At 36.5% G+C, this 27,732-nt stretch overlaps 2 protein-coding genes and 1 pseudogene across 5 annotated transcripts in view; 2 read left to right on the top strand and 1 right to left on the bottom strand.

Annotated features, from left to right (window-relative positions):
* Positions 1-6,421, top strand: part of KLHL20 (kelch like family member 20) — a 41,974-nt gene extending 35,553 nt beyond the window's left edge. Inside the window, exons 8-11 of the mRNA XM_084250353.1 lie at positions 397-530; positions 1,652-1,860; positions 3,498-3,604; positions 5,858-6,421. Coding sequence (XP_084106479.1) covers positions 397-530; positions 1,652-1,860; positions 3,498-3,604; positions 5,858-5,942 — 535 coding nt within the window. The 3' untranslated portion in view covers positions 5,943-6,421. The remainder of the gene's footprint in view (positions 1-396; positions 531-1,651; positions 1,861-3,497; positions 3,605-5,857) is intronic.
* A 7,337-nt stretch (positions 6,422-13,758) lies between these two features.
* On the bottom strand, positions 13,759-24,067 carry CENPL (centromere protein L; the record flags this gene model as incomplete). Of its 3 annotated transcripts, none has more annotated exons than XM_084251297.1 (4): positions 23,675-24,067; positions 21,354-21,605; positions 16,081-16,623; positions 13,759-13,830 (listed from the first exon to the last, which is right to left on the bottom strand). In XM_084251297.1, the coding sequence occupies exons 1-4, from the start codon at positions 23,846-23,848 to the stop codon at positions 13,759-13,761; spliced, it is 1,041 nt and encodes a 346-aa protein (XP_084107423.1). In that variant the 5' UTR covers positions 23,849-24,067. The 3 variants fall into 3 exon arrangements, with proteins under 3 accessions (XP_084107423.1, XP_084107424.1, XP_084107425.1); XM_084251298.1 differs by having other exon boundaries at positions 21,420-21,605; XM_084251299.1 differs by lacking the exon at positions 16,081-16,623.
* Positions 18,317-19,394, top strand: LOC311182481 (large ribosomal subunit protein uL18-like; annotated as a pseudogene). Its single transcript has one exon. The product of its transcript is annotated as a large ribosomal subunit protein uL18-like (transcript).
* Positions 24,068-27,732: the final 3,665 nt, after the last annotated feature.

Here is a 27,732-nt window from a genome sequence, read left to right as displayed (position 1 = left end):
GGTCCTTCTGCCTGCTCTGCTCCCTGCTCTGGCTCTGGTGAATTCTCTCATCCTCCCGCGCTTCTGGCTGTACCCAGTGCTTGTATAAATAAATAAATAAGTCTTTTAAAAAAAAAAAAAGAATCTAATAGAGAGCCAACTTGGCAAAGGAGAACTGTAGTTTGCAGAGTTCTAATCCCAGCATTGTAAGTCAGAGTATAGAAAATAGCTTAATAATGGATACAGGTACAAATTTTAAGACTTTCTTTTCCTAATAACTAAGTAAAATGTTAGATTCTCTGCATTTGTCCAAGTAGGTCTACATATTCAACATGTATTTAGCATGATTTCCTACCTTATGAGAAAGGCTTCACTTAATAAAAACATGCATGCAGTCTTTGGTTTCTGTCATTGCAGGTATGATCCAAAGGAGAACAAGTGGACTCGAGTGGCCTCTATGAGTACCAGAAGACTGGGTGTGGCCGTGGCTGTGTTAGGAGGGTTCTTATATGCTGTAGGTGGCTCTGACGGGACATCTCCACTCAACACAGGTTAATCCCTTCCAAAGTCAGTCTGGTTCCCCAAAAGCAGTACATTTCCCTTAGGAGAGTATCCTACAAGAAGTATAAAAACTTCAGGTTATACAATAATTTATTAGGAAACTTATTTTCCCTCTAGGAAGTTGTAACTCAGCATTTCCTCAGCTCCTTTTATAATCATTGTCTTTTAGTATATTTCCAATACTTTTTTTTTTCCTCCTGCTACTTTACAAGTTTCTGGGAATTCCAAATAAAAACTGTTTTTTTTAATATGATTATTTTCTTCCCTTCCTTCCCAGCCATCTCTTTACTTAAAAAAAAAAAAAAAAAACCCTCTATACTTTAATAAATAAATAAAAACATTGTTATAAATTGGTTTATCTGTTTAGAATAACAGATATTTTTGCCTAAGGATATTGACAGTGTGGCATTCACATGACAGTCATTGTCTCATCTTGTCTGCTCTTCAGTGGCTTGGAATCCAGTAGAAACAGAGGACTACAAGAATATGGAAATTGATTATGATGATAAATAACTAGTATGGGATGGTGCTCACAGATCATATAGTTTGACCCCCTCATTTAAAGATAAGGAGAGGGCCTCCCTGGTGGTGCAGGGGTTAAAGACAGCGCTATCAAGCTACTGCCAGCCACTACAGCTGGTAGTTCGGTCTCTGGCCAGCCAGGGAGCAACCCACATGGCATTGGCAGACCTCTTCTATCTCACCCACTGCTCCCCTCAGCTGTGTATTTCAGTACATCTGCCTGTTCTGCTCCCCACTCTCTGGTGAATCTTCGCACCTCTGGCTTACACTCCAGTTCTTGTATGCATAAATAAATAAATCTTTAAAAAAAAAAAAAAGATAAGAAGAATGAGGCCCCAAGTCACCTAATGAGTCAGACTAGCCAGAACTAGAACTTGATACCTTGACTCCCATTACATACCCTGCCCACCACTCCATACCTGGAAGAAAGCAGACCCCAGTGAGAGTATAGTGTTGGCACAGAAAGGTATACAAGTCCTTCCCAGAAGGAAAAATCAGATTGCTTATTGAAAATATGTGTTTTGATGACTATGAAGAAAGCTAGAGGTGAGAAAAAGTAGTCATTGACTGGTTTTTCTTTCCCCTGCAGTTGAGCGCTACAATCCTCAGGAAAACAGATGGCACACCATCGCCCCTATGGGGACCCGGAGGAAACACCTGGGCTGTGCAGTGTATCAGGACATGATCTATGCCGTAGGAGGGAGAGATGACACTACAGAGCTTAGCAGTGCTGAGAGATACAACCCCAGAACTAACCAGTGGTCTCCAGTGGTGGCAATGACATCCCGCCGTAGTGGAGTAAGTGCCCAGCTCCTGAAAACTCTGAAAAACAAGTATCAAGAAAGGGCTTGGGACAGTGAGGAGGAACCCTGTTTATGCTAAACAAACACTACTACTTTCACTAGAAAAAATATTAATTTGATTGCTTTTACTTCAAGTAGTTAAATATATCCAATCATATCTTTAATCAGGAAATTGTTTTTTATGATTTATCTTGTATGAGCTCTTCTCTGAAAGACATCTTCCTATCTTATCTACTACCTTGTCTTATTTCATCCATATATATCTATATCAGATAGTGGATTCACCCATATCTATTCGAGCTAAATATTCTTACCTTATATTTCTAGATGATATTCCAAGTAGTTGACATACCAGTACATATGTTTAGGCAGGAGGCACATCTGACCCCACCTCCAGTCTCCACAAGCTGCTCTTTTCCATTTTAGTGGAAGCCAAGTCAGACCTACGTAGATCTTGTTCTCTAGATCATGAGGACCTGTATTTCAAGAGACTTTCAGAGTAGAGTACAGAATTCATCTGCCATAGTAGGATGTTTAACCTAGAGAGAAATGTAACACGTAAACCAGTGATTTTGTCAGCATTTATCACTGTAGGACAACAGATGGGAGAATCCAGTAGTAGCTAAAGATGTCATAATCTGAGGATTAAAAGGAGTGACTTCTGGTTTGCACAAATTTGGCAACACTACTGGTAGGCATCCCCACATGCTTTGAATATTACTGGTAACTTGGAGCTTCTTGGTCACATTACAGTTGTTTTCACTGCTATATAGTATTGATTATATTTTCACTCACTTAGCTAACATTTATTAGGTGCTACTAATTTATTAGCTGACTTACCTAACATTTATTAGGTGCTGTGTTGGGAAAGCAAAAGTAAGTACAGTGTGATTCCTCTCTAGGCGTTCCCAATTTAGTGAAGGTAAGTGAAATGTTTACAGCTAGCTGTGAAAAGCAGATTCTCAGGAGTGGAATAAGCATTGTTGAAGAACATGGGAGAATATGCTTCATGCTTTTGGAGCAGTGAAGAGATCAGAGTAAGTGAGGTGTCAGGTAGGCATGAAAGAAGAAGTTTCTAGAAGTGGGAAAGGAAACACCCACCAGGAAAAATGTGCACAAGTGTGGAGATGTGAGAAATGAGTGATATTTTCTGGGCTAGCAATTAATCCAGTGTTACTGTAGCATCAGGGATAACAGCAGGTGAAACTAAAATATGGGCTAGTCTAGATTTCTTGTACCTAAATGACATAATAAGGACCTTAATCTTAGATGGGAGGGAATCTCACAAGGTTGTTGAAGGAAAGTAACAGCATGATAAGATCTGTTTAAAAAGGTAATTTCAGTGACAGTTTAGAAAGATTAGAAGTGAGAGCAGTTTGGAGATACATACTCACTTCCAGTGAATGCTTTTCCTAAAATTAAAGAGAGTTTTCAACTACGTAAATATTCTAATTAAATATATAAATTTTGTAGTTCCCATAATTTGCTCATTACTTTTTTCTTCTGTGTTCAAGTAAACCAGAATGTAAGGCCATAAAGACTTATTTTATTAAAGAGATTTATCTAGAAACCAATCTGATCTTTCCCAGTGATTGTCTGGTTTCTTCAACAGCCACTGTTTTGGTTCTGTAGGTTGGCCTAGCAGTGGTAAATGGACAACTTATGGCTGTAGGAGGCTTTGATGGCACAACATACTTAAAGACCATTGAAGTTTTTGATCCTGATGCCAATACATGGAGGTAAGCTTTAAACACTACTGCGAATTAGCTCACTACTTACTTGAAAATCAAAGTGAAGATGGTCAGCATTATTGATTACCTCTTGCAGTACTTCAAGAGGGCTTAAATTTACCCATAGTTGAGGTATTATTTTGACTTCATTATTCTTAAGTGGCTCATGTTTCATAAAATTCTTCTCTTTGTAACAGTCGTTCTATAATTGGAGATAGGGCAAAAATTCTCTACCCCCTTCATGTTCAGCTGAACTTGCTAAGGCTAAAAAATAAAATGACTTGCCTAAGCAAGTTAGTGACTGAGTTAGAAATTAGAACCTGGAGCTTCCCTGGTGGTTCAAGGGGTTAAGTCTCAGCACTATGAAACTATTCGCAACCACTGCAGCACAAGTTTGATCCCTGGCCAGCCAGGGAGCTCACCCATATGACACAGCAGACCTCTCCTGACTTGCTCGCTGCTCCCCTCAGCAGTCAATCCACCTATTCTGTTCCCCACTCTTTCTCTGGTGAATCCTCTCACCCCAGCACCTCTGGCCTGTATCCCAGTTCTTATATTCATAAATAAATTAATCTTAAAAAGAAAAAAATTAAAACCTACTAGGTCTTTGGCGTAATCTGTCAGTACATCTTTTTGGTATTCTTGTGGATACCTTTATGGACAGTAAGTTTAACTACATTAAACTATTTTTATAGATGTATTTTACTCTGCATTTTATTTATTCATTATCTAATAAATCCTTCTAAGTCCTAAGCAGTTCTTGTAAATTCATATAAATCAGGTGACTCTTCCATTTATTTTAATATTCAAAAACTTTACAAATTTAACAAAATTCTCTAAACCTTTACAACTTAGAATCATGTCTAAATCTTCATACATTTTATACTTGATTCATAAAACTAATCTGATAGATGGTCTAATATATGACCAAAGTTTCTTAAACATGACAGGAACTCAAAATGTCACATACATGGTTAATTCCCAAACAATACAAAATATTAATACTATGGGTTGATGTACTTCATGTCTATACTTAATTCTAAATCCTACCTTCTAAGAAAACAATTTGGGGGTTCTTTTTCAACAAATTGGGTTTCTTTGCAAATCTCAGGTAAAGTCTAAATGGTTGAGGCTGCATATCAGCTGCAGAGAGCAGTCTGGATATAAGGTCTGAGCCTGCAGACATTCTGAAAAACTTTTCTCATGACCATGAAAGATGAGCTGAGGTCTATTTTATAGTTATCCTTCTGAAAGGGGCAGTATCAGTTCATTCCTGCTGCATTTTTCTTTTTTTAAGATTTATTTGTTTGTTTATTTATTTATATATACATACAAGCACTGGGTACAGTGGTACAGTCAGAAACACAGGAGGGTAAGAGAATTCACCAGAGCCAGAGCAGGGAGCAGAACAGGCAGACTGACAAAGCACACTGCTAAGGGGAGCAGTGGGCCTGGCAGGAGAGGTCTGCTCCATATGGACCCTCTCTAGCAGCCAGGAATCAAAGTGGCACTGTGGAGGCTGCTGGCAGCTTCGCAGCCCAGCGCTCAACCGCTGCACCACCGGGGAGGTCGCATTCCTGCTGCATTCTAACGGTATACATTTTCTCATTTTGAACCTGAAACTAACACCCAAATCTTTGTCATGACTCTACAGGATTGAATTAATGAATAAAGTGGGTCTTTTTATAATCTTAATCTCTGGGAAAACCACAAATTTTACAGATATTTAATGACATTATTTGAATTCTGCATATCATGGCTCTATATAGTACTGTGGTCAAAATTCTAAAATCAGACTAATGATGATTCAACATTTTTGCCTCTTACAGCACATTTTCACAGCCTCCTTCACTAAGATTTACTGAGTGTTGTAGAATCTGAGGATACAGAAGTAAACAGAACAAAATTCTCTGCCTGTCATAGTAATGGAACTGACATTCTAGTGAGAGACCAAAATTAGACAAAAAATATAGAATATATGATTCTATGTAATTGTTAGAAGTCAATTTAGGTACAAAGGCATAAAGTTATGATGTAAAAAATAGATATAACTTTTTTATTACTATCCTAATAATGAGAGTATTTCAGTGTCCAAACTAATTCTGCTGCTTACCAATAGCAATTCTAGCTCCTAATTTTTAGTGAGATACATGAAGCTGAAAATATTAGTTATGACTAGAGACAAGTATTTTATTTACCTCTTAGTTGTGGAAGAAACAGTACTTTTTCTAGTCAGAAATCTGATTCTTTCTTTCTTTGCAGGTTATATGGCGGGATGAATTATCGACGCCTAGGGGGTGGTGTAGGAGTTATTAAAATGACACATTGTGAATCCCATATATGGTGAATATTTGGAAGACAGTGATATATATGCTCCTCTGGAGAGCGTTGACTTTGGAACTTTGTACAGCTGAAGAAAACATTAGAACAAATTTTATTCTTTGCCGGTGCCTCAACGTATGGAAATACAAATACAATGAAAGTACTTCACCTGCAAGATGCCACCTTTGCACAATAATTTTCAATTCTGTGCTGAAAACTATTTATTTTTTGTTTTAATTTATGGGCTTTTTTGTTGTTGGGTTTGGGTTTTTCATTTTTTTGGTTTTGTTTTGGTTTTTTTGGTTTTAGCCTTCCTCTCATGGAAAAAAAAAAAAAAAAGAAAAAATACCAAGCAGTAAAATATTATCTTTAGGATATTATGTTTGAAAATACTAATAAGGGGAGAAGGGCTATGTATGATCTAGTTGTTACATCTAGGCACTCCATCCACATGACTCTACTTTTTAAAAGGACTACCAGTGACAAGGTAATCAAAGTGTATTAGTAGCCACCATTGCTACACTGAGCACCAGAACACTTGAAAATCTAAAACACACACACACACACACACACACACGAAACATCTCATTTTAAATAATACAACCTAAAAGTAATATTAAATCAACCAAACCTAGCGGGACTAAGACACTAGAGTTTTCATCACTGTAAGTTTGCATCTTGTTTCTTGCCATGTGAACTTGCTTTCTGCTGTATCTCAAGTCTTTTCTCATCATGTTTTCATAGAGTTTCTGCTAGATCTAGAGCTATGTTCAGTGCCTCTATAAAAACAATGATTCTCATATACAGTCATGAGAATCCCCCAATAGAATCGTGCAGCTCTGCAAAAGAATTTGCTCAACAGCATAACTGTCTAAAGTAACTCTCCTTCCTAATTTCCTTAATGCTACTAAGGACCAGCAGGGAGAAATGTCCTCCTCCCAACAGTGAATATTGTTATGCAACTTACACTTGATGCTCAGGCCTGCTGAAGCTGAGGCTTACCTGTAATAACAACTTCTAAAGGAATGAATTCTGTTATATTCATTTAATAGCACATGATAATGAGAGTAAAATCAATCAAGGCATTTAATTATATCTTGGTTCTTTTATACAAACTACATGTCATTATCCTCATTCTATAAAGCCACTGTTACTCTCAAATTGCACTTTCTGGTGAAAAATCAAAAGTTTTAAGGAAAAAAAAAGATACAAATGTCAGTGGTTGAAGTTTTTTTTCTCATTGTCAATTTTTTTTTCACTGCATTTTGCAGGAAAATCTTTGAATAAGACTTTAATCACAACCAAAAGGAATCTTCTCCCTCCCCACAGTATATGTTTGGCAACTTTTGTGTTTACATTTAATGATCATTTGCACCTTTACAAGGAAAAAAATAAGTATTTGGTAAACAATTGTTTACATGTATCATTTATGCTTTTTTCTAGCATGTATAACTTTTTTAAATAAAGGTAGTTTTTACCATAAAATATTTGGTTAATGCTTTTTAATGCTTCTGTCTTATTTAATTTAGACTTTGTTTCTATATCATAGTTCCTTCATGTAAAGTTATAACTACTTTTGACCTGAAGAAATAAAGGGTTTATTCCCAGGTGGAATTAGGAATTTTTATTTTAATTAAAAAAAAAAACTTTCTATTTGAAAACAATTTTGAACCAAAAAGTCATAGAAATAAATTAGTAAAAAGACCACCCATATATGATCTGCCTATTAACATTTTACCCCATTTGACTTTTCACTTTCTTTGTGTGTGCATACATAAGTACTTAAAGAACTGGGGAAAGCACAGCTGTGTAATACAAACTTTGCATGAAAATTAAAATTTAACACCTTCCATAAGGTTCCATTCTATAGACTTCTGAAGGAATCTACCTCCTTCTCTTATTTGAGTAGGAAAGTTTGAAAATCATAGTTCAAACAAAACCCTAGGCTCCAGGACTGGGACCAACAGCCCTCTTGATTCTAAGGCATTGAGTTGGACTGAACTATACAACTGACTTACCTGGTTTTTCAGCTTGCAGAGGTAGATCATGGGACTTCTTGGACTCCAAAACTGCATGAGCCCATTCCTATAATCTCCAGAATGTGTCAACATATATGAGACTGCACAATTGATTGAGTTTTCTAAATAACCAATACATTAGTTTAGAGATCCATTCAAAGTACAAGGTAGCCAATAGGAACAGCATGAAAGGGCTATTGATAAGGTTTCAGATTACTTGTTAACAATTACTTGATGTAGTATCAAGACTATCCATAATAGTTAAGAAAAAGCTATTTAAAAATATACTTGCCTCCAATTTCATGTTCATGTAAGCCATGTTTTCTTCCTATACCTCAACCAAAAAAAAAAAAAAAAAAAACCCTACCAAAAAATTGAATACAGGGCCTCCCCAGTGGCGCAGAGGGTTGAGCACAGCACTGCGAAGCTGTCTGCAGGCTCCATAGCATGGGTTCGATTCCCAGTCAGCCAGGGAGATTCCCACATAGCACAGCAGACCTCTCCTGTCTCAACGCTGCACTCCTCAGCCATGTCTTTGGTCCGTCTGCCTATTCTGCTGCCTGCTCTGTCTCTGGTGAGTCCTCTCACCCTCCTGTGCCTCTGACCTGTACCCCAGTTCTTGTATAAAAATAAAAAATAAATCTTTAAAAAAAAAATTGAATATAGAAGCAAGCATGAGAACCCAATGAAGTGTGACTTCATTACTATTTTGTGAAAAATTATTTTTTTAGAAATTTTAAGTAACATTTTTATGTTAATATGTAACAGACTTACTATCTTTGGTACACTGAAAATTTAAAGAATTGGTGCTCTAAATCTTCTAGTTTTCAGGAAATACAGGGGAACAGAAGAATGTGTTAACCTCAGAGGGATTCAGTGAGCAAAATCCAGGAGGTGGGAAACTATAAATATTTCCTCAACAAATGAGTTGCAAGGAGAGGAAAGAATGGGAAGGGGAAAACTAATAGATTAAAAGGAATTTAAAACATCAATGAAATGCAGTATACAAGTTTTACTTGGACCCCTGTGAATCCCCTGGAGGTTTTTTAACTCTCAGATTTGTCTACATTGAGCTTCTAGGAATTGATTATCAATGAACAGCTCAGTGTTTCTGACTCTGGCACTGGTTTCCATAAAGACATCTGCTCATGAGACACAGCTTCAGTAAGCCATTACATTTTTTTTTTTCCCCCATAATCATCTGCTTGTTTCTCCACTCTCAGGGGCAACAATTTGCCCTGTGTCCTCCCAGGGCACAGGAAAAGTTGTTGATTTTTCCGTCTGTTTAGCTTTTTATTTGTGGGTAGGATACAGTGGCAATTTCTAAGCTGCTAATATGCAGAACCAGAAATGAAATGTGTAGCTTTAAGTAAAAGAAAAAAATCACTTTCATAAATATAGAAAAATAACTTGACAAGATCTAATATCTATTCATAATAAAAATCCTCAATAAATTATGAATAAAACTTCTTTAACCTGATAAAGGACAGCAATGAAAAACCTATAGCTAATATGATGATAAACATGTTCCCACTAAATCAAGAACAAAGTTGGAATGTACATTCTCACCAGTTTAACTACCATTGTATTTGGAGATCCCAACTAAGGCAATTTGGCAAGAAAAAGAAACAAGGCACCAAGATTGAAATAAAAAATCTTTATTAAATGACATGAATGTTGTATATAGAAAATCCTAGGGAAAATATTAGAATCAACAAGTTCAATGAGTTCAGAGGATTATAGACCAATATGCAAAAATGACTGTATCTCTATATACTAACAACAAGCAATTCAAAACGAAACTGAAAATCATTTCATTCTTAATAGTATAAAAAATAAAAACTAGGAATAAATGTAACCCCAAAAAGTGCAATGTGTATAAGGTGAAAACTATAAAAACATTGTTGAAGGAAATTTTAAAAGATGTAAGTAAATGGAAAACTAGGAAAAGGTTCATGGATTAGAAGACTTAATATCATAATGATAATACTCCCCAAACTGATCTACAGATTCAACACAATTATAGAAATCCCACTTATCAGACCAGATAGAAGCTCCAGTCACAGCTGAGTGGCACCACCAGTAACAGTTGCAAGGGATGCTCAAACTTGAAGCAGCCATGATGCCCTCAAACTAGGCTCTGGAATAAAGTGAATCTTATGTGGGACCAGGATATAGAGCAGGCTATGGACAGAGCAGGAGTGGGTCTGAGTTAAGTTAAGCTCTACTCCACCCTGATTAGAAAAAACTGCCTGGCTAGGGTCTTTGTTTTTGCCTCCGAGTCCTAATGTAACTCCCCCAACCCCCACCCAAGGTTGCTAATTAAAAAATAAAATTTTAAATAGTTTTTTTAAAAAAACCAGCTAACTTTCATAGAGCAACTGGCAAAATGATTTTAAAATTCTTATGGAAACACAAAAAACCCCTAATAGCCAAAACAGTCTTGAAAAAAGAACAATGCTGGAAGACTGGCATGCATGATTTCAAAATGTACCACAAAAAAACAATAATCAAGGTAGTGTGGGACTAGCAAAAGAATTGACACAGATCAATGAAACAGAGCTAACAGCCCAAAAATAAACATCTAAAACGGACTGATTTTTAAGAAAAATGACAGACAATTCAATAGGAAAACAACAATCCTCTCAACAAATGGTGCTATCACAAATGAATAGCCACTTGCAAAATAAATTTGGATGCCTACATCATACCAGACATAAAAATTAACCCAAAATGTATTACAGACCTAAATTTAAGAGCTAAAATTATAAAATTTTTAGAAGAATCATAGAAGTAAATTGTCAGGACCTTGTGTTAAGTAATGATTTCTTAGATACAATACCAAAAGCACATTGATATAATTATGTTTTGCCTTATAAATAGTAGGAAAATAACAATACCAATATTATTAATAAGGTAACAATGAATTTAGTAAATATACCAAAAATAATTCTTTTTATGATTATGCCATAACTTAATAAAATTATATTCACCTGTTGTCAATTATTTTTTTATTTATTTATACACGCACTGGGTACAGTCAGAAGCGCGGGAGGGTGAGAGAATCCACCAGAGCCAGAGCGGGGAGCAGAGCAGGCAGAAGGACCGAAGTACACTGCTGAGGGGAGCAGCGGGCGGCAGGAGAGGTCTGCGCGCCATGTGGGACCCTACTCCGGTGGCCGGGGAGCAGCCAGGGATCGAACCGGCACCGCAGAGGCTGCCGGCAGCTTCGCAACCCAGCGCTCAACCGCTGCGCCACCGGGGAGGCCCCTGTTGTCAATTATTAAGGTTTTGTTTTCCTTTTGATCTAATTTTGCTTCAAAATAAATTATAACACTTACATGATTCTAAACTATAAACAAAAAAAATTTCAGAGAATCTTAACTTCCATTACTGTACCTCCACTCATTTCCTTCCCTCTATTAGTAACCACCTATTAGTTTTTGGCTTATCCTTTGTTTTTTGAAAATACCCACACACATTCATATTTCCCCCATTCCTTCCACCAAAGAAAGCACACTGTACTTTCTGTGCATACTATACACTCTGTCCACATCTTACTCTTCACATAATTTTATATTCTAGAGATCACTCCATGGCAGTAGATATCTTCCTCAAACCTTTTTATTGTTACATAGTAGTAATTCACTGTACAGTTATGGCATAATTTATTCAACCAATCCCCTTCTGAAGGACATTTATTGTTGTTTGTCTTACTTTTGCAAATATTATTGAAATAAATAGCCTTGTACCTGCTTGATTTTGTATTTTTGCCAGTGAATTTCAAGGATAGAATCCTAAAGTGGGATTAGTGGTCCCTCTTCCACTCTGATCCATCTATAACTCACTCTCCTTCATATCTTACAAAATCTTATAAAATACAAATCAGGTAACATTACTCTCCGCTTAAGACTTCAGTGGCTTCCCAGTGCATTTAGAACAAAATCCAGTTTCTTAAAGTACCTCTAAAAACTTCCATGATGTGGCTGGCTCCTGCCTCTCTGTATGAGCTAGGATTAGGTTTAGCTATAAGCAAGAGACCCAAAATAACAATAGCTTAAGTAAGATAGAATTTTACTTCTCTGACACATAAGTCAGTTGAAAGACCATCCAAAGATGGTATTTAGGATTCAGCTTCAAGAAGTCTTCAGGGCACAAACTCCTTCCAGATTGCTCCACCATCCCTAGGAACTGACTCTCATCCCGTGACCTAAAAGAATAACTAGAGTATCAGTCATATGTGTTCCAGGAATCAAAGTTGAAAGAATAAGGGACAAATTTAGTCATGTAACTATACTGTGTGCCATGTGCCCAGACAAAATTGGGAAATGTAACACCACTGAAGCAATCTGTTGCACAATCTCTTCTGTTTCATCTCATATTATCCACTTCACTATGTTCCAGTCACAGAGACATCCTTTGTTCCTCATATACCCCAAGTCCTAAGCTGTTTTAAGGCCTTTCCTATTCCAGTTTCATCTGCTTAGAACATTCTTCCTCTGATCTTCACATGGCTGGTTCTGTCTTACCATTCAGGACTCAGCTCAAAAGTCACTTCCTCTGAGAGAACTTCTTTGACTATGTAAATTAGGTCTCATTCCAGTCACCCTTTTTCATATTGTACTGCCTTATTTTCTTTATAGCATTTAAAATTATTTCTCTTTTACCTTCCTCCATTAGAATATAATCTCCACAGGACAAAAACCTTTGTCCTCACTGCTCTATTCCTATTACCCAATATAACTTTAAGGAGGAGCTTAATATTAGTTGAATAAATATCTGACCCCAAACCCATACTTTTTCCACTCCTCAGTAGCTTCTTATATATTTGAACTAATATCCATTATGGAAGCTAATGTCTGCTTTCAGAATAGCCTGTTAGTTTCTCTCAAGCAAGATATTAAAAGAACAATGTTTCTTAAGTAAAACAAATCTTCCTATGCTCAGTAAGTAAAAAGATTTATATATAACATCTGAGGCAAGTCTCTTAAATTGCTTAATCTGTTTTCAACTGCAAAATAGGTAAACTGGTTAAAATTAATTCACTAAACCTACAAATACTTACAAAGCAGCATGCTAGAGCAAAAATAGGGACATGGAAGTTATTTTTTGCACTCAAAAGAGGTTTACACAGGAGTTTCAACGCCACAATTCATATAATTCCATATAATTATTGGTTTGTAACCTATGTGCTAAAAGTCTACAACTTCCCAAGGTGGTCACATAGGAACAATCACAATACTTCATTTTAAAAGTGAGTATTTAATTCAACATTGCAGTAAGAATTGGAAAGTTTTAAAAACAGAAGCATATTGACGGCTTTTTAAAATTTGTATTACTAATCTTTAGTTTCCTCTGGAGAGGACTTTAATTACCAATTCTCTACAACAAAATGATGCTAGGAAAATATCTTTAGAGAACAGAAATTATCTCTTAACACAAGTCTAAAATCTTAAAAGAGATTAAAGGCTTTAAAGGACCATTCAGAAATATTCAACATTAGAGATATTTCATTTGAATCCCAAAGGTTTGACATAATAAACATTATACAATTTTTTTGGAAAGATGGACAATAAGTTAACATTCAGCATTATCCCAGATTGTCAGACTTTCATGAGAATTACATGAGCACCTGGCTATGGTTCATCTACTACCATCTTCTCTGTTCTTTCAGATCCTTCATGACTTCCAGCTGAGCAACTCAAAATACACTGTGAGGAAAATACATGCACAGATGATGCCCATTTCCCTTCGGTATCTCTCAGTGTAGCAATTAGGCAATTATCAGTAAGAAAAGTTATATAATTTAGTCCATATAAAGCCTCATTCAATTTGAAAAATTGCCAGCTCTGTCAAATATGCCAATACTCCAATAAGGTATTTATGACACAAAATCTGAAAGAAAAAAGGAGACATTTAAAATTGTAAGATTTAATTGTGATAACAAAGTAGCTTGATATTGGATATTGCAGGATTATTTTAAATCCCAAATCTGTAAGCTAAGATACTAATACGAACCCAAACTATTGTTGCTCTAAGTCAAATACGTTTTATTTAGTGAAGACTACTACGTTTAACAAATTTACAATTACTAGTTAATATTGCTTTGAAGGAATTAGGCTAGGGTTCTGCTTTACTTTGGCTTACTTGAGTGGGCTGACATTTGCCTAAGAAGTGAGGCAACTCACTTCACTTCCTCACTTCAGGAAGGGGTATCTATGAACCTCTTGGACTTTTTTTTTTAAAGATTTATTTATTTATTTTCAAGAACCGGGGTATAGGCCAGATGCGCGAGAGGGTGAGAGGATTCACCAGAGACAGAGCAGGGAATAGAACAGGCAAACTGATGAAATACACTGCTGAGGGGAGCAGCGGGCAAGACGAGAGGTCTGCCTCGCCATGTGGGACCCTCACCGGCCAGCTGGGATCAAACCGGCACTGCAGAGGCTGCGGACAGCTTCACAGTGCTGCACTCAACCGCCCACTAGGGGAGGCCCTGAACCCCTTGGACTTTGATGTACATTTTCTAGAAAGAGCTTCCATAGGTTCCTTCTTCTCAAGGGGATGATTCCAAAGTACTCTGCAGAAATTAAGCAGAAGGCAGAAACCTCGTGATAATTTAAAAGTTTCGAGAGACGTTAAGTGTTGCAGTTAAAAGCGTAAGTTTTTCAGGAAACTGCCTGGATTCAAATTCTGACTCTAGATATTAGCTGTGTGATCTTATGGAAGTGATTTATCCTCTGCGCTACAGTGTCCTCCTTACAAGTTATGTAAATGGGTTCTTGTGAAAACAAAATGAAACAATAAAGTGCTTAACAATGCCTGGTACAATTGAGTGCTTAATAAATGTTCATCCTGATAGTATTTCAATCTAGGAGGCATAGTTAACTGTTTCACATCATTAAAATAGTTTTTAAATGTAATTAACTATTAGAGTGTGGACATACGTAAACAAAATCATGAACACTAGATTCTAGGGTGCAAAAATGTGTTTTTCTCTATAATATCAAAGTAACATGGTATAGAATTATTTTGAGGGTTTTTTACTGTAAACCATAGTAAGAAATAAAGTTAACATCATGATCCAGTGAAAACAAATGTATACCCTAACCACATGTGATACACACTCAGTTTTATGTTTTCTATTCTATTTCTCCTTTTGTCTTTTAAAGCTAGTCTCTTCCCATTAAAATCACTACCCAACTTACTGTTGCACTGTAACCTCCCATTTGAAAAGCACAGTGTAGCGCTTATTGATAAAATATGGACTTCTGAGAACCTAAGAGACAAACTTTCAAGTCTTGACTCTTATTATGCTCTCTTGTATATATCCTTTAACAGGGAGGTGACCCACATGGTGCAGCAGACCTCTCCTGTCTCCCCCACTGCTCCCCTTAGCAGTGTATTTCAGTCAGTCTGCCTGTTCTGTTCCCCACTCTGTCTCTGGTGAATCCTCTCACCCCCCTGCACCTCTGGCCTGTACCCCAGTTCTTGTATGCATGAACAAATAAATCTTAAAAAAAAATAAAAAATAAAATAAAAATGAAACATGGAAAAAAATCAAGTACACAGCTGCTGTAAAGATTAGTTAAGGTATGTTTGACTTCTAGCACAGAGACAACATGATATGAAACATCCACTAAGTGTTTATTATAGTTACATTTTAATATATTAGATATATTAACATATTTTAATATATTTAGATGCCTACTCATACTTTATTTCTGATAATTCCATGATAAGCACTTTATAAAGAGGAAAACAGTGTCTCTATTATTTCTTTCCCAGTAGGTATAGAATAGTCTAAAATGTAAAGATGGTATTTAAGTTCTATATTTCTGGACCTAATATTCTTACCCAACACTTAATCCTACTATGATTAATAATTTTGAAGCCTCAAAGTTACTAAAGAATAATAATTCATATTACCAAAATCGGTAGTACACAGTATATAGTATCTTTCCATTATAACGCTGCATATATAAAAGGCTGAAGATTATTTAGTAAATCATTTATAAAACATAAAATAAAATCTCTACTATCTTGAATTGGCATACATTCAAATGTGCTTCTTCACTGTGGAAAGTACAATCACCATTATCATGAAAACTATGCCACAATAAAGAAAAATTTGTTTAAACTAACCTTTATTTTTCCATTAGTATGTGCCGAAGCTACAGATGTTGAAACACGAACCAATCTTGTAGCTGATAAACGAATTTTGAAATGCCTATAGAAATGTGAATAAAGGCAGTCCATGAATAAGTCAACTTCCTCCTGGGTAACTTCCCCAGGTGTTCTGTGGACACTATCCCACAAAGCTTTTGCATCCTCTGGATGTATGGCATAAGAAATGTCCAGACTTTGAGGGCTACAGGGTACAGACCAAAGAAATTCAGTAATATCTGTATAATGGTCCATTTTGCATGCTGTCCACATAGCAGCCATCCAGGAAAGATTAAATGCATTGATTGCTAAGGGACTGAAATAACAGTCAAAGGTTTTCTGAAACCAGGTTCTGATTAAAGCCGTGTTAGACTCTGTTCCATTTGCAAGGAATAAAGGTAGACAGGTGAAATCTTTTGAAACAGTCTCCAGAAGACTATCTCCAAATATACAGCAGAACCAACCAGTCCACAACACTTTATTTTCTTTGTTCTCAGATGGCAATTGAGATTTTGATAGAATCTAAAAAGAACAATAAGACAGGTTCATTAAGTTTAAAAGTATATTTACTCCTAAATTAAATTTTCTCAAAATTAGTACATTTAAAAATGTTGTATTACATGCCAAAACATATGAGGAAATACTCTCTAAGCATTATTAGGGTTCATAAAGTTAACTGACTTTTCAATTAACTTTTTTAAGTTAATTAATATTTTTCTATACTACAGACATAGTATATACCAAAATTTTGGTACAATCAAAATGCAAAATAAAGGATGACAATATGGCTTAACTAAGAACAGTATCCAGTACCAGTATCTTAGGGGGAAAAAAAAACACCTCAACTTGAAAAGGGACTGTAAAAGGTCACCAAATCCAACAGGTTTGAATTCTATTGAGGAAGATTTCAATATTTCCTGAGGCAGTCTTTCTATCAATTTAAAATGTTTTTTAATATGCCAAACTCTATAGTGTCCACCCACTGGCCCTGCTTCCTTTCTTAACATGCATGTCGAACAAATCAAAGTTCTTCAGAGTATTCAGAGATTATTATCAAATAGACTGCCAAGTTCAATATCTCTAGTTTCTGCAACTATTCCTGCTATGAGAAATTCATTCAAGTTCTCACAATTTCCTAGAAACTCTTCTCTGTAATTCTTCTGCATGGGAGTCATTCATGTGACTATAATTACTTCAAAAAGGCCTGATTATAGGACTATCTCTATCTTTAACCTAAATTATACTTTTACTAAAACAATCTTAGATTGTTAGCAGTTTTCTGGCTTTTAATTGACAGTTTTACATGAATTAGTCCTACATATTTATTTTTGCTGTTTGACCACTCTCCCAACTTACATTAAGGCAGAAAACATCCCTATTCAATTTTAATCTCTTTCAATTTGGCCTGTTGTACCCACCATACAGATCTTCTATGATTTGGATTATATTTTCTAGTAGCTTGGTTAACTCTTCAAACTAAATTTATTAATTCCATGACAAACATAGCTTCCAGATATTTACACAAGTTTTAATTAAAGTTTAATCAGGACAAGGTTAAGATCACAATCCAGTATCATGTATTCCTTTAGAGATGATCGTTTTACCATAGTTCTCCCTCTTCTTCAAAAGATTATAGAGACTCTGAAGCCCAGATATATTACGTCTATCACACTTTCATGACCTAAGGATCCTATAACCCTGTCAAGAAATGAGATTTAATTCAAAAACTATTAGGAAACTACAATTGGAATTCAAAGGGTCATTTCTAGTCCTGGCAAGAATATCTGCTTAGTTACTAATGACATACAAACCACACAACTGCTCTGAGCCTCATTTGACAGAGAAGACAATTACAGTATCTATTTTTCCTTCCATAACAAAACTGCACTATTACTTGGGAGAGTATATTGCCAGTAAAAAGAAAAATTTTTCCAGTGTCACTTACAACCGGGATCTAAAGAGAAGTTGTTGGGTCTCAGCAAATCTTATAAAAGATGTACTCAGTTTCCTGATAGCCTTTCCCATCTTCTGCCTACTTCCTGTCTGAAACTTGAATATAATATTAGTGCTTCAGAAGCCATATTCAACTATAAGGTGACCTGAAGGATGGAAGCCATATACCAAAAGACAAAAGGAGCTTTTTCCCCCCTGCCGAAGCGCTGCCGGGCCTGCGCTGCTTTGGCAAATCGCGGACAACTGGTATCTGCGCCGCAAAATGGGGTTTGTAAAAGTTGTCAAGAATAAGGCCTACTTCAAGAGATACCAGGTGAAATTTAGAAGAAGGTGAGAGGGCAAAACTGATTACTATGCTCGAAAACGCTTGGTAATCCAGGATAAAAATAAGTACAACACACCCAAATACAGGATGATAGTTCGGGTAACCAACAAAGATATCATTTGTCAGATTGCTTATGCCTGTATAGAAGGAGATATGATAGTTTGTGCAGCTTATGCTCATGAACTCCCCAAGTATGGTGTGAAGGTTGGCCTGACAAATTATGCTGCAGCATATTGTACTGGCCTGCTGCGGGCCCGCAGGCTTCTCAATAGGTTTGGCATGGACAAGATCTATGAAGGCCAAGTAGAAGTGACTGGAGATGAATACAATGTGGAAAGCATTGATGGTCAGCCAGGTGCCTTTACTTGCTATTTGGATGCTGGACTTGCCAGAACTACTACAGGGAATAAAGTTTTTGGGGCCCTGAAGGGAGCTGTGGATAGAGGCATGTCTATTCCTCACAGTACCAAACGATTCCCTGGTTATGATTCAGAAAGCAAGGAATTCCATGCTGAAGTACATCGGAAGCACATCATGGGCCAGAATGTTGCAGATTACATGCGTTACTTAATGGAGGAAGATGAAGATGCTTATAAGAAACAGTTCTCTCAGTACATAAAGAACAACATAACGCCAGACATGATGGAGGAGATGTATAAGAAAGCTCATGCTGCTATACGAGAGAATCCAGTCTATGAAAAGAAGCCCAAGAAAGAAGTTAAGAAGAGGTGGAACCGTCCCAAGATGTCTCTTGCCCAGAAGAAAGATCGGGTAGCTCAGAAGAAGGCAAGCTTCCTCAGAGCTCAGGAGCGGGCTGCTGAGAGCTAATAAGCCAAACCATTTTTTAATGGAGATTTTTAAAGACAATACAATAATAAAATTATTGATCCAGCAATGAAAAAAAAAAAAAAAAGACAAAAGGAGCCTAGATTATTAGTAATTTCATGAAGCATCACACCAGAATTGGACCACTCTGCTTTCAGACACTTCTTTTTCGTTTATTTCACTGTTATTTAGACTCTCTCTTATGTGTATCTCAGCCTAATCCTAGGAATTTTGAGATCCATGCCAATTTCATGATCTATACCAGGGGTAAGAAACTTTTCTCTCAAAGACCAGATAGTAAGCATTTTAGGTTTTGCAAGCCATATGGTCTCTGCAGCAACTACTCAACTCTACTGCTATAGCACAAAAGCAGTCATAGATAATATGTAAACAAATGAAAGGGACTATGTTTCAATAAAACCTTATTTAATAAAACAAGCAGCTGGTCAGATTTGGCCCATAGGTTATAGTTTGCTGATCCCTGTCTACAGAAACAAATGCAAATCAAGGCTTTCAACTGTTTCAGAATTTAGTATCTTTAGTCAACTGAGAAGTAACAAAAGTATTTTGCAAGAATATAAATCCAATTTCTTATATCAAAAGATAGTCATAGTATTTATATACACTACATATAGAAAGGAATATACAATGTTATATTTCTGAGAGTAACTTGGCACGATATATCATAACAACAATAATATATTACCTTTTTTTGACTAAAATTCTAATTCTAAGCATTTAATCATAGTAAAAACCATAGAACTATATAGCTGTGGCTTCAAAAATGTACAACTAATATCATGAGTAATTACTTATAATACTGATTATTAAAATAGCCATAATGCAAAAGTATGGGCAGTATGATCCCAATTTTAAGACTGTAGAGACAGAGGCTTCCCTGGCGGCCTAGGGGTTAAGTCTCAGCACTATCACCACCACAGCCTGAGATAGAGCCCAGCCAGGAAGTTAACCCACATATAGCATAGCAGACCCCTCATGCCTCGCCTCAGCAGTATAGTTCAGTAGATCCACCTGTTCTGCTCCCCACTGTATCTCTGGTGAATCCTCTCAAACCCTGCACCCTGGGGCTTATACCCCAGATCTTGTATGCATTAAAAAAAATTTTTTTAAAAAAGACTGTAAAGATAGTAAAATAAACAATAAACATATCCATGTTCTTAAAAGATCATTGATCTAGGGCCTCCCTGGTGGCGCAAGGGGTTAAGCACCGCACTATGAAGCAATCCGCAGCCTCTGCAGCTTGAATTCGATCTCCGGCTGGCCAGAAAGAAATCCACATGGCGAAGCAGACCTCTCCTGTCTCGCCCGCTGCTCCCCTCAGCAGTGTATTTCAGTAAATCTGCCTGTTCTGTTCCCCACTCTGTCTCTGGTGAATCCTCTCACCACCCCCCGACATCTCTGGCTTGTACCCCAGTTCTTGTATGTATAAATAAATAAATCTTAAAAAAAAAAGAAAGAAATATAAAAAAAAAAAAGATATTGACCTATCAAAAAAAAGATGTTGATCTATCTAAGAAAGTTTTCCTTTCGGAAAATATCTTTGGTTTGGTATCAGGATGATGGCCTCATAGAGTGAATTAAAAATATTCTTCTGCTTCTATCCATTGAGATTGTAGAGAATTGCTATAATTTCTTACTTATTTGGTAGAACTTACCTGTGAACCCAGTTGGGTCTGATATTCTTTCAAAGGGTAATTAATTATTAATTATTCAATTCTTTTGATACAGGCTTACTCAGATTGTCGAAAGCCAAAATGTTAAACTGCTTTTAACATCCCTTGTACTTTTATGTATTTTCTATGTCTTCTAAAACAAGCATGATTATCATATTGTAATGGGAAAAGATTATTTTATTGGCCATATCTAATCACTGTAATTTTGCTAAATAAGACATAAAGGTTATAAATAACAAGTTTAAGAATTTTTAAATTGTACAGTGAAGGAAGGAGACTTTTAGTGAACACGATAGATCTACATGTTGATTTATAGTGATGCATACCTGAAATTTATGTGAAAAACCAATGTTACATCAATTTTAAAAACAATAAGAAAATACCACAACAATTTCCAAACCAAGAAAATACATACTCTCTTCCCCTAGGAAGCAAGTACCGATCATATAGTATACCTGGACAAGAAATGCCTCAGGGTCTCTTTGAGTTCCTTTCATTCCTAGAAGAGTAGAGAAAATCACTTTGAAGCTGAAGTCTTCTCCTACTTCCACAGCAAGTCCTTTTTGCTTTTCAGCAGCAATAAATGCATTCAGAAGTCTAGAATACTCTTTGAGATTATTATAGGAAAATTTGTATAAGGGAGTTAAACTGTATAAAGTCCATTGCTTATGCAGAAGGAATGTGACCTTTTGAGGATCAACATTTTCCTTAAAAAAAAAAATCAAGACAAAAGAAATTTAAGGGTTAGCAAACATTAGTAAATAAGAATTCAGTCATAATATCTTAAGTACTTAATACAAATCTATTACTGGTTACTGGATCTTTGCACTCCAGCCAAACTGGAGTTTGCAGGACACTGAAAACCCTTTAAAAGGCTCTTCATTTGTTCTACTTCCCTTTGGAATGATTTTTCCATGAATGTTCACATGGCATATTTGTTCATTCAGGTCTCCACCTACATGTCACTCAAGAGATCACCCTATCTAAAGTAGCACCTGAATCAAATTCAACTTTGTCACTCTATATCTTCTTACCTTGCTTTATTGTTTTCACAGTGTTTATTATTATCTGACATTATATATTTGATTTTTACTGTGTCTTCCCAATGAGAGTATGAATTTGAAGAGAATAGGGACTTTTTGTCTATTTTGTGTAATACCACTTTTCTAGCACTTAGAAGAGTGTCACTTAGAACACGTGTTGAGTAAATATTAGACAAATATTTATGTTTTACTTTCAGAAATTTCAGTTACAGATTTGAAAATAGTAACTATTTCTGCAGTATTTAATTTTATAAGCTCTAATTTTTTTAAATGTTTGCCAATAATGACAATGCCCTGTTCAGTAAATTATTTTTGCCATGCTCTACTAGAGCCACAGGTACCATCAAAAACAAAACATGTTTTTTGATCTGGCCCTATGTATTGACATTATTGAGGGTTTTCACATACACCCCTGTGTAAATTCCTAGTTTCATCCTGAATTTTTCTATAGAATGCACACTTCCTAACAATCTCACAGCTCAAGCTCTTTGGGAACCTTCAAATTAGTTGCCTAATTTATAAAAATACATATTCTGACTAAAGAATTCCTGGAAACAATTATCAAGGTATTTTTTATTATTATCAAAAGGTATAGGGCCTTCCTGGTGGTGCAAAGGGTTAAGACGCAACCTATAAAGCTTCCACAGCCACTGCAGCACGAGTTCGATCCCCGACAGGCCAGGGAGTAACTTACATGGCTCTGCAGACCTCTCCTGACTCGCCCGCTGCTCCCCTCAGCAGTGTATTTCGGTCAGTCTGCCTGTTCTGTTCCCAACCCTATCTCTAGTGAGTCCTCTTACCCCCCACACCTCTGGCCTATACCCCAGTTCTTGTATGCATAAATAAATATTAAAAAAAAAAAAAGGTATGACAAAAATATTTGTATCGGGGCCTCCCTGGTGGTGCAAGGGGCTAAATCTCAGCACTATGAAGCTATTACCAGCCACTGCAGCACCAGTTCAATCCCCAGCCAGAGAGTAACCCTCATGGCTCAGCAGACCTCTCCTGTCTCACCCACTACTCCCCTCAGCAGTGTATTTCAATCATTCTACCTGTTCTGCCCCCCCCCCACTCTGTCTCTGATGAATCTTCCCCACCCCTCACCCCCATGCCACCCTGCACCTCTGGTCTACACCCCAGCTCTTGTATGCATAAATAAATAAAAATAAATCTTAAAAAAAAAATTGTGGCCCTTCCCGGTGGCATAGCGGGTTAAGCGCAGCACTGTGAAGCTGTCCGCAGCCTCTGCAGCGTGGGTTCAATTCCCAGCCAGCCAGGGAGATAACCAGGAAGTTTTGACCATGACATATGCGTGTGTCTCCTCACAGACACTAAGTTGCAGAGGAATAAAACAGTAATTACTGGGCAACACCTTGACAGGATGATCAACTTAACATCACCTGTGTGCTACCAAAAACACAAATATATATAGTATCCACCAGAACATATAATTTCAGTTCAACCATAAGGATACATTAGATAAACACAAATGAAGAATATCATATTAAAAAATGGAAGAAAAGATTATTCTTCAAAAATGTCAATGTCCTTAGAAGTACTGAAATGCTCCAGATTAAAGGAGGCAATGTATATAATTGTCTTGACTGTTTCTCATTTTATTACCTGAGGGATTAAGATACTAAAAACATTATAAGTAGTAACAAAAATTGTTTTTTTTTTGGTCACAGATATTCTCAATTATTGAGCAATATAAAGGAACACAAAAAGCATACCTGCAGTTGTGAACAGTGGGGAATTTTCCTTCGAGGTGGCGTTGGGAGAAATGAAGTCTGCTTCCTGACTGATTCTAATCGTTTCTGCAGAGGGGTGGCACCCACAAAGAACTCTTTAAGCTTTGAGGATGCACTTTGTCTAGGAGTCGATTCTGGCGTATCATAAGAATCCATGGTCTACAAAAAAAATAAAATAAAACCAGAATTCTAAACACAAAAAAAATTAATTCATGCTTATAGTTTCACTGATTCTTCTCACTAATAGAGCAATTCTGTCCTTTTCCTCCCCCTACCAGTTTTAACTTTTCAACCAAGTCCTGTATTTCTCATTGGCAACAAGCTATTTTTCTGATTATCTTACAGATCCCCACACACAGTATGTTCAAAACTAAATTCAACTCCTTCCATCCTCTTCCTTCCAAAAGGTAGCAAGTCCATTTTCAAATCCTTATCAATGTTCTAAATTAACTTAAATTCATCTAAGTACTCTGCTACTTTCATTCCTATTCTGCAGTCATTAAGCACATACTTTTTTAAAGCATATTCTTTTGAGTATTTCATTCAAGTCTCTGTCTTCCATTCCTAAAGCTACTTTCTTAGCCAGAGTCTTATTATCACAACTAAATATTTCCACACCTAGAGGAGTCCCTTTTTTTCAGAAAAACTTTAAATTCTAAACTTTTCTGCTGGGCATTTAAGGTTTTTCAGCATGTCCTATCCTTCCACTTCTAGACACAAACATTTTTGTCTTCATGTTTTTAACCAATTAGTGTCCTTTTTATTAGTGTCCTTTTTTCATTCTACTGCCTTTAAAATCATGCTTCTTGAATTTGAACCCCTTTCAAGGAGGGTTTTAACCCTTTTCCCCAAAAATACCTACATTATACATACACTCTGTGTGCGTGTGCGTAGAGTGAGATCTCAGTATTTTTTAAGAGCCCTCTAGATAAGTCTAACAAAAATCCTTCAAGAATGTTCTATAAAATCCTTGGAGTTTAATAATATGCCAGCCCACATGGCTCTTCTTGACCATTTAATTCTATACCATTCATTTGGCCTGTATTCATGTAATTTCTTGCATTATTTTTTGGTGTGCACTTCTCGTCCTCCCAGCAATCTACTGTGACTGAAGCCACACTTTATATTTCTCACATATAATTAGTCAATATAGTGTTGCATCCCCTCTAACTGTTAAACAAGTGTTGTACAAAAGTATTTCAGAGAGCTCCAAAATTCTAATTGAAAGAAATTATGCTTCATTGAAAGAAATTATGCTTCATTGAAAGAGATTATACTTTCAAAGCTATGATGCTAACTCCTAAGTACTGACACAGTTACCTTTTTAAAGTTTTTCAAAAGTGAAAAGTTGTATTTATTACTATACTTAAATTTCAGTATGCCAAAGATATATGTCTGTATCTTACACGAAACTCCATAAATTGAAAATATGGTTTCAAAGCTCATATAATGCCCAGAGTAAGATGTCAGATAATTTAAGTAGTACCTACTATAAACCATTCAAACTTTAAATGTATACTGAATTGTCCACTTAAAGTGAAATTTTCTTTTTAAGGGCTAAGTGAAATTTTTATTTATTTATTTATTTGTTTATTTATTTATTTATTTATTTTTGTGGGACCCTCAGCGGTGGCCGGGGATCAAACTGGCGCTGCAGAGACTGCGGGCACCTCGCAACCCAGAGCTCAACCGCTGCACCACCAGGGGAGGCCCTTAAAGTGAAATTTTATTTTTTTTAATAAATTTTATTTTTATATTCCCCATACAATCGCATTGCCCTTATTTTGACCCCAATCCCTCCCCTCCCCGCACCCCCACCCCCCATAGAGTGTCTCTGGTTCATAGATTTTTGTTGATTTTGATTTTCTAAAGTGAAATTTTAATCAGACTAATCTACATAGAATGTTTCATTCAGATTTGTTATTTGGAATAATTGCTGATGCTTACTGAGTATTCATCATGTACATGAGATTTATCCAAGCCCTGAATAATAACAATCTCATTTACTCCTTAAACAATCTCCGATAGGGGTTATTATATTCCCAGTTGGCAGATGGGAAAACAGGGAAGTTAAGTAATTTGCCAGAGTTACAGAGTTAAAGAGTGCAAAGGCCAGAATTTGAACACTAACTCTAGAGTGAATGTCCTTATCTACTACTTTTACGAAGTTGTTAAGTAGGGATCACTTTTAAGGTAAAACAGGCCCTATTGAGTTTGACTCCTTAAAAGAGAAATGCTATGAATTACCAAAAAAAAAAAATTTTAAGTTTATCTCAATAAGAAAAGGACAATTAGTACTGACAGGGTTGGTTTTAAGATATTTCTTTTGAATATTTAGTATCATGGTACTATGAGAATAGCCCAATCCATGCATTAAGAATTAGAAAACAGGGCCTCTCCGGTGGCGCAGCAGTTGAGCGCTGGGTTGCAAGGCTGCCTGCAGCCTCTGCAGCGCCGGGCTCCATCCCCAGCCACCTGGCGAGGCTCCCAAATGGCGCTCAGACCTCTTCTGCAGCCCGCTGCTCCCCCTCAGCAGTGTACTTTGTCAGTCTGCCTGCTCTGCTCTCCTCTCTGACCCTGGTGAGTTCTCTCGCCCTCCCACGCTTCTGATTGTACCCAGTGCTTGTATAAATAAATAAATAAATCTTTTTAAAAAAATCGCTGACTTTAGAAAACAATTTATACCTATTTTACCTTCTCACTCCACACTTAATAATGTGCAACTTTCCCCTTAAATTTTTAATTTAAGAGGTTAAACATTTACTTGACTCAATTTTCTTCCAACTGTAAGGAAAGAAGTCACTTATTTTTCTAATAAATTTAATCTGCCAACCAATATTATGGTTTGCCAAACTCTTTCACATTTCCTTAGACACCCCAACCGTTTATTTCAAGTCTCTCATTTTTATTCTCTACTCCATGGGCTACTTTTCTTTCACTGCGTATTAATATTTATTGCTTAAATCCATTCCATCTTATTCCTTTTGAGACCAATCTCCTGAAAATATGGCACACAATTACTTCCTCACTAGTAAATATGTATTGGACATTACGCCTCTAAACATCTGAAACCTGTTTTTTCTGGCACTCAATTTTTAAGATGTTTTTCCCCCTTCTTCTATTCCCAGACACTGAAAACACTTACTCTGCATGACTCCTAAATCTTTATCTTCCTCAGAATTCGGCACTTGCATTTCTAATTTCTTGTACAATATTAAACTTCTGTGTCCTCAAACTAAGATCAAAGCTAAACATTATTTCACAATCAATCTTTCCTTCCTAACTAGCTTGTTTCTCACAGTAATAATTCCATTCTTCTCATTTTTTCCATCCCTTACAATACACTTTATCTTTTACTCTTCGCTCACCTTCACTTTTCCATCCAAATGTCATCATTCTGACATTTCTTAAAAGGATCTGTGCTACTAGCCCCATCAGATTTGGCCTTCACTTGAAATAATTACGAATTTAATTAGTCATTCATCTTATTTCCAGTCTTTCCCAATCCATGGCTAGATTTTTCACAGACACCACTTTCCTCTTGTCATTACCTTGCTTGAGATCCTGTAACAATCCACACATATACTCCAAATGAAGTCAGAACTTTTCGGTCTGGATTTCAAAGCACTACAATACTTTCCCTTACCTGCTCCTATTCAGGTTCATTTTCTATTTTTACTTCCGTTCTTACCCTAAGATTAATGGACAAGTGAACTCTCCAAAAACCAATAACTTTCTAAGGTTATGGGCACAACGCTGTACGCACGTATAAGTGGTGTAGGAGAGGGGTGTGGAGAACGGTCCAGCAGACAATTCTTTCAAAGGGTTAAGAACCCCGCCCTACACCCAAACGTAGGTCCCCTACCGCTTAATTGTTCATTATCCTACAGCTCTTAGCGTTTGTCAAGTCTGTCTCTGCTCCCTGATTTTTTAGTCAGCCTACCACCAATTAAGCAAACTTCTCTCCCCATTTGTTTGAACAAATCCCGCCCACCCTGCAGGTTTCATCTCCTCAATCAAAGAGTATCCATAGAATTAGC

The sequence above is a fragment of the Talpa europaea genome, assembly GCF_964194135.1.
Source record: "Talpa europaea genome assembly, chromosome: 12".
NCBI classification, from domain to species: Eukaryota; Metazoa; Chordata; class Mammalia; order Eulipotyphla; family Talpidae; genus Talpa; species Talpa europaea.
The sequence above is the reverse complement of the archived record's forward strand: the minus strand, read 5'-3'. Positions and strand labels throughout refer to the sequence as shown.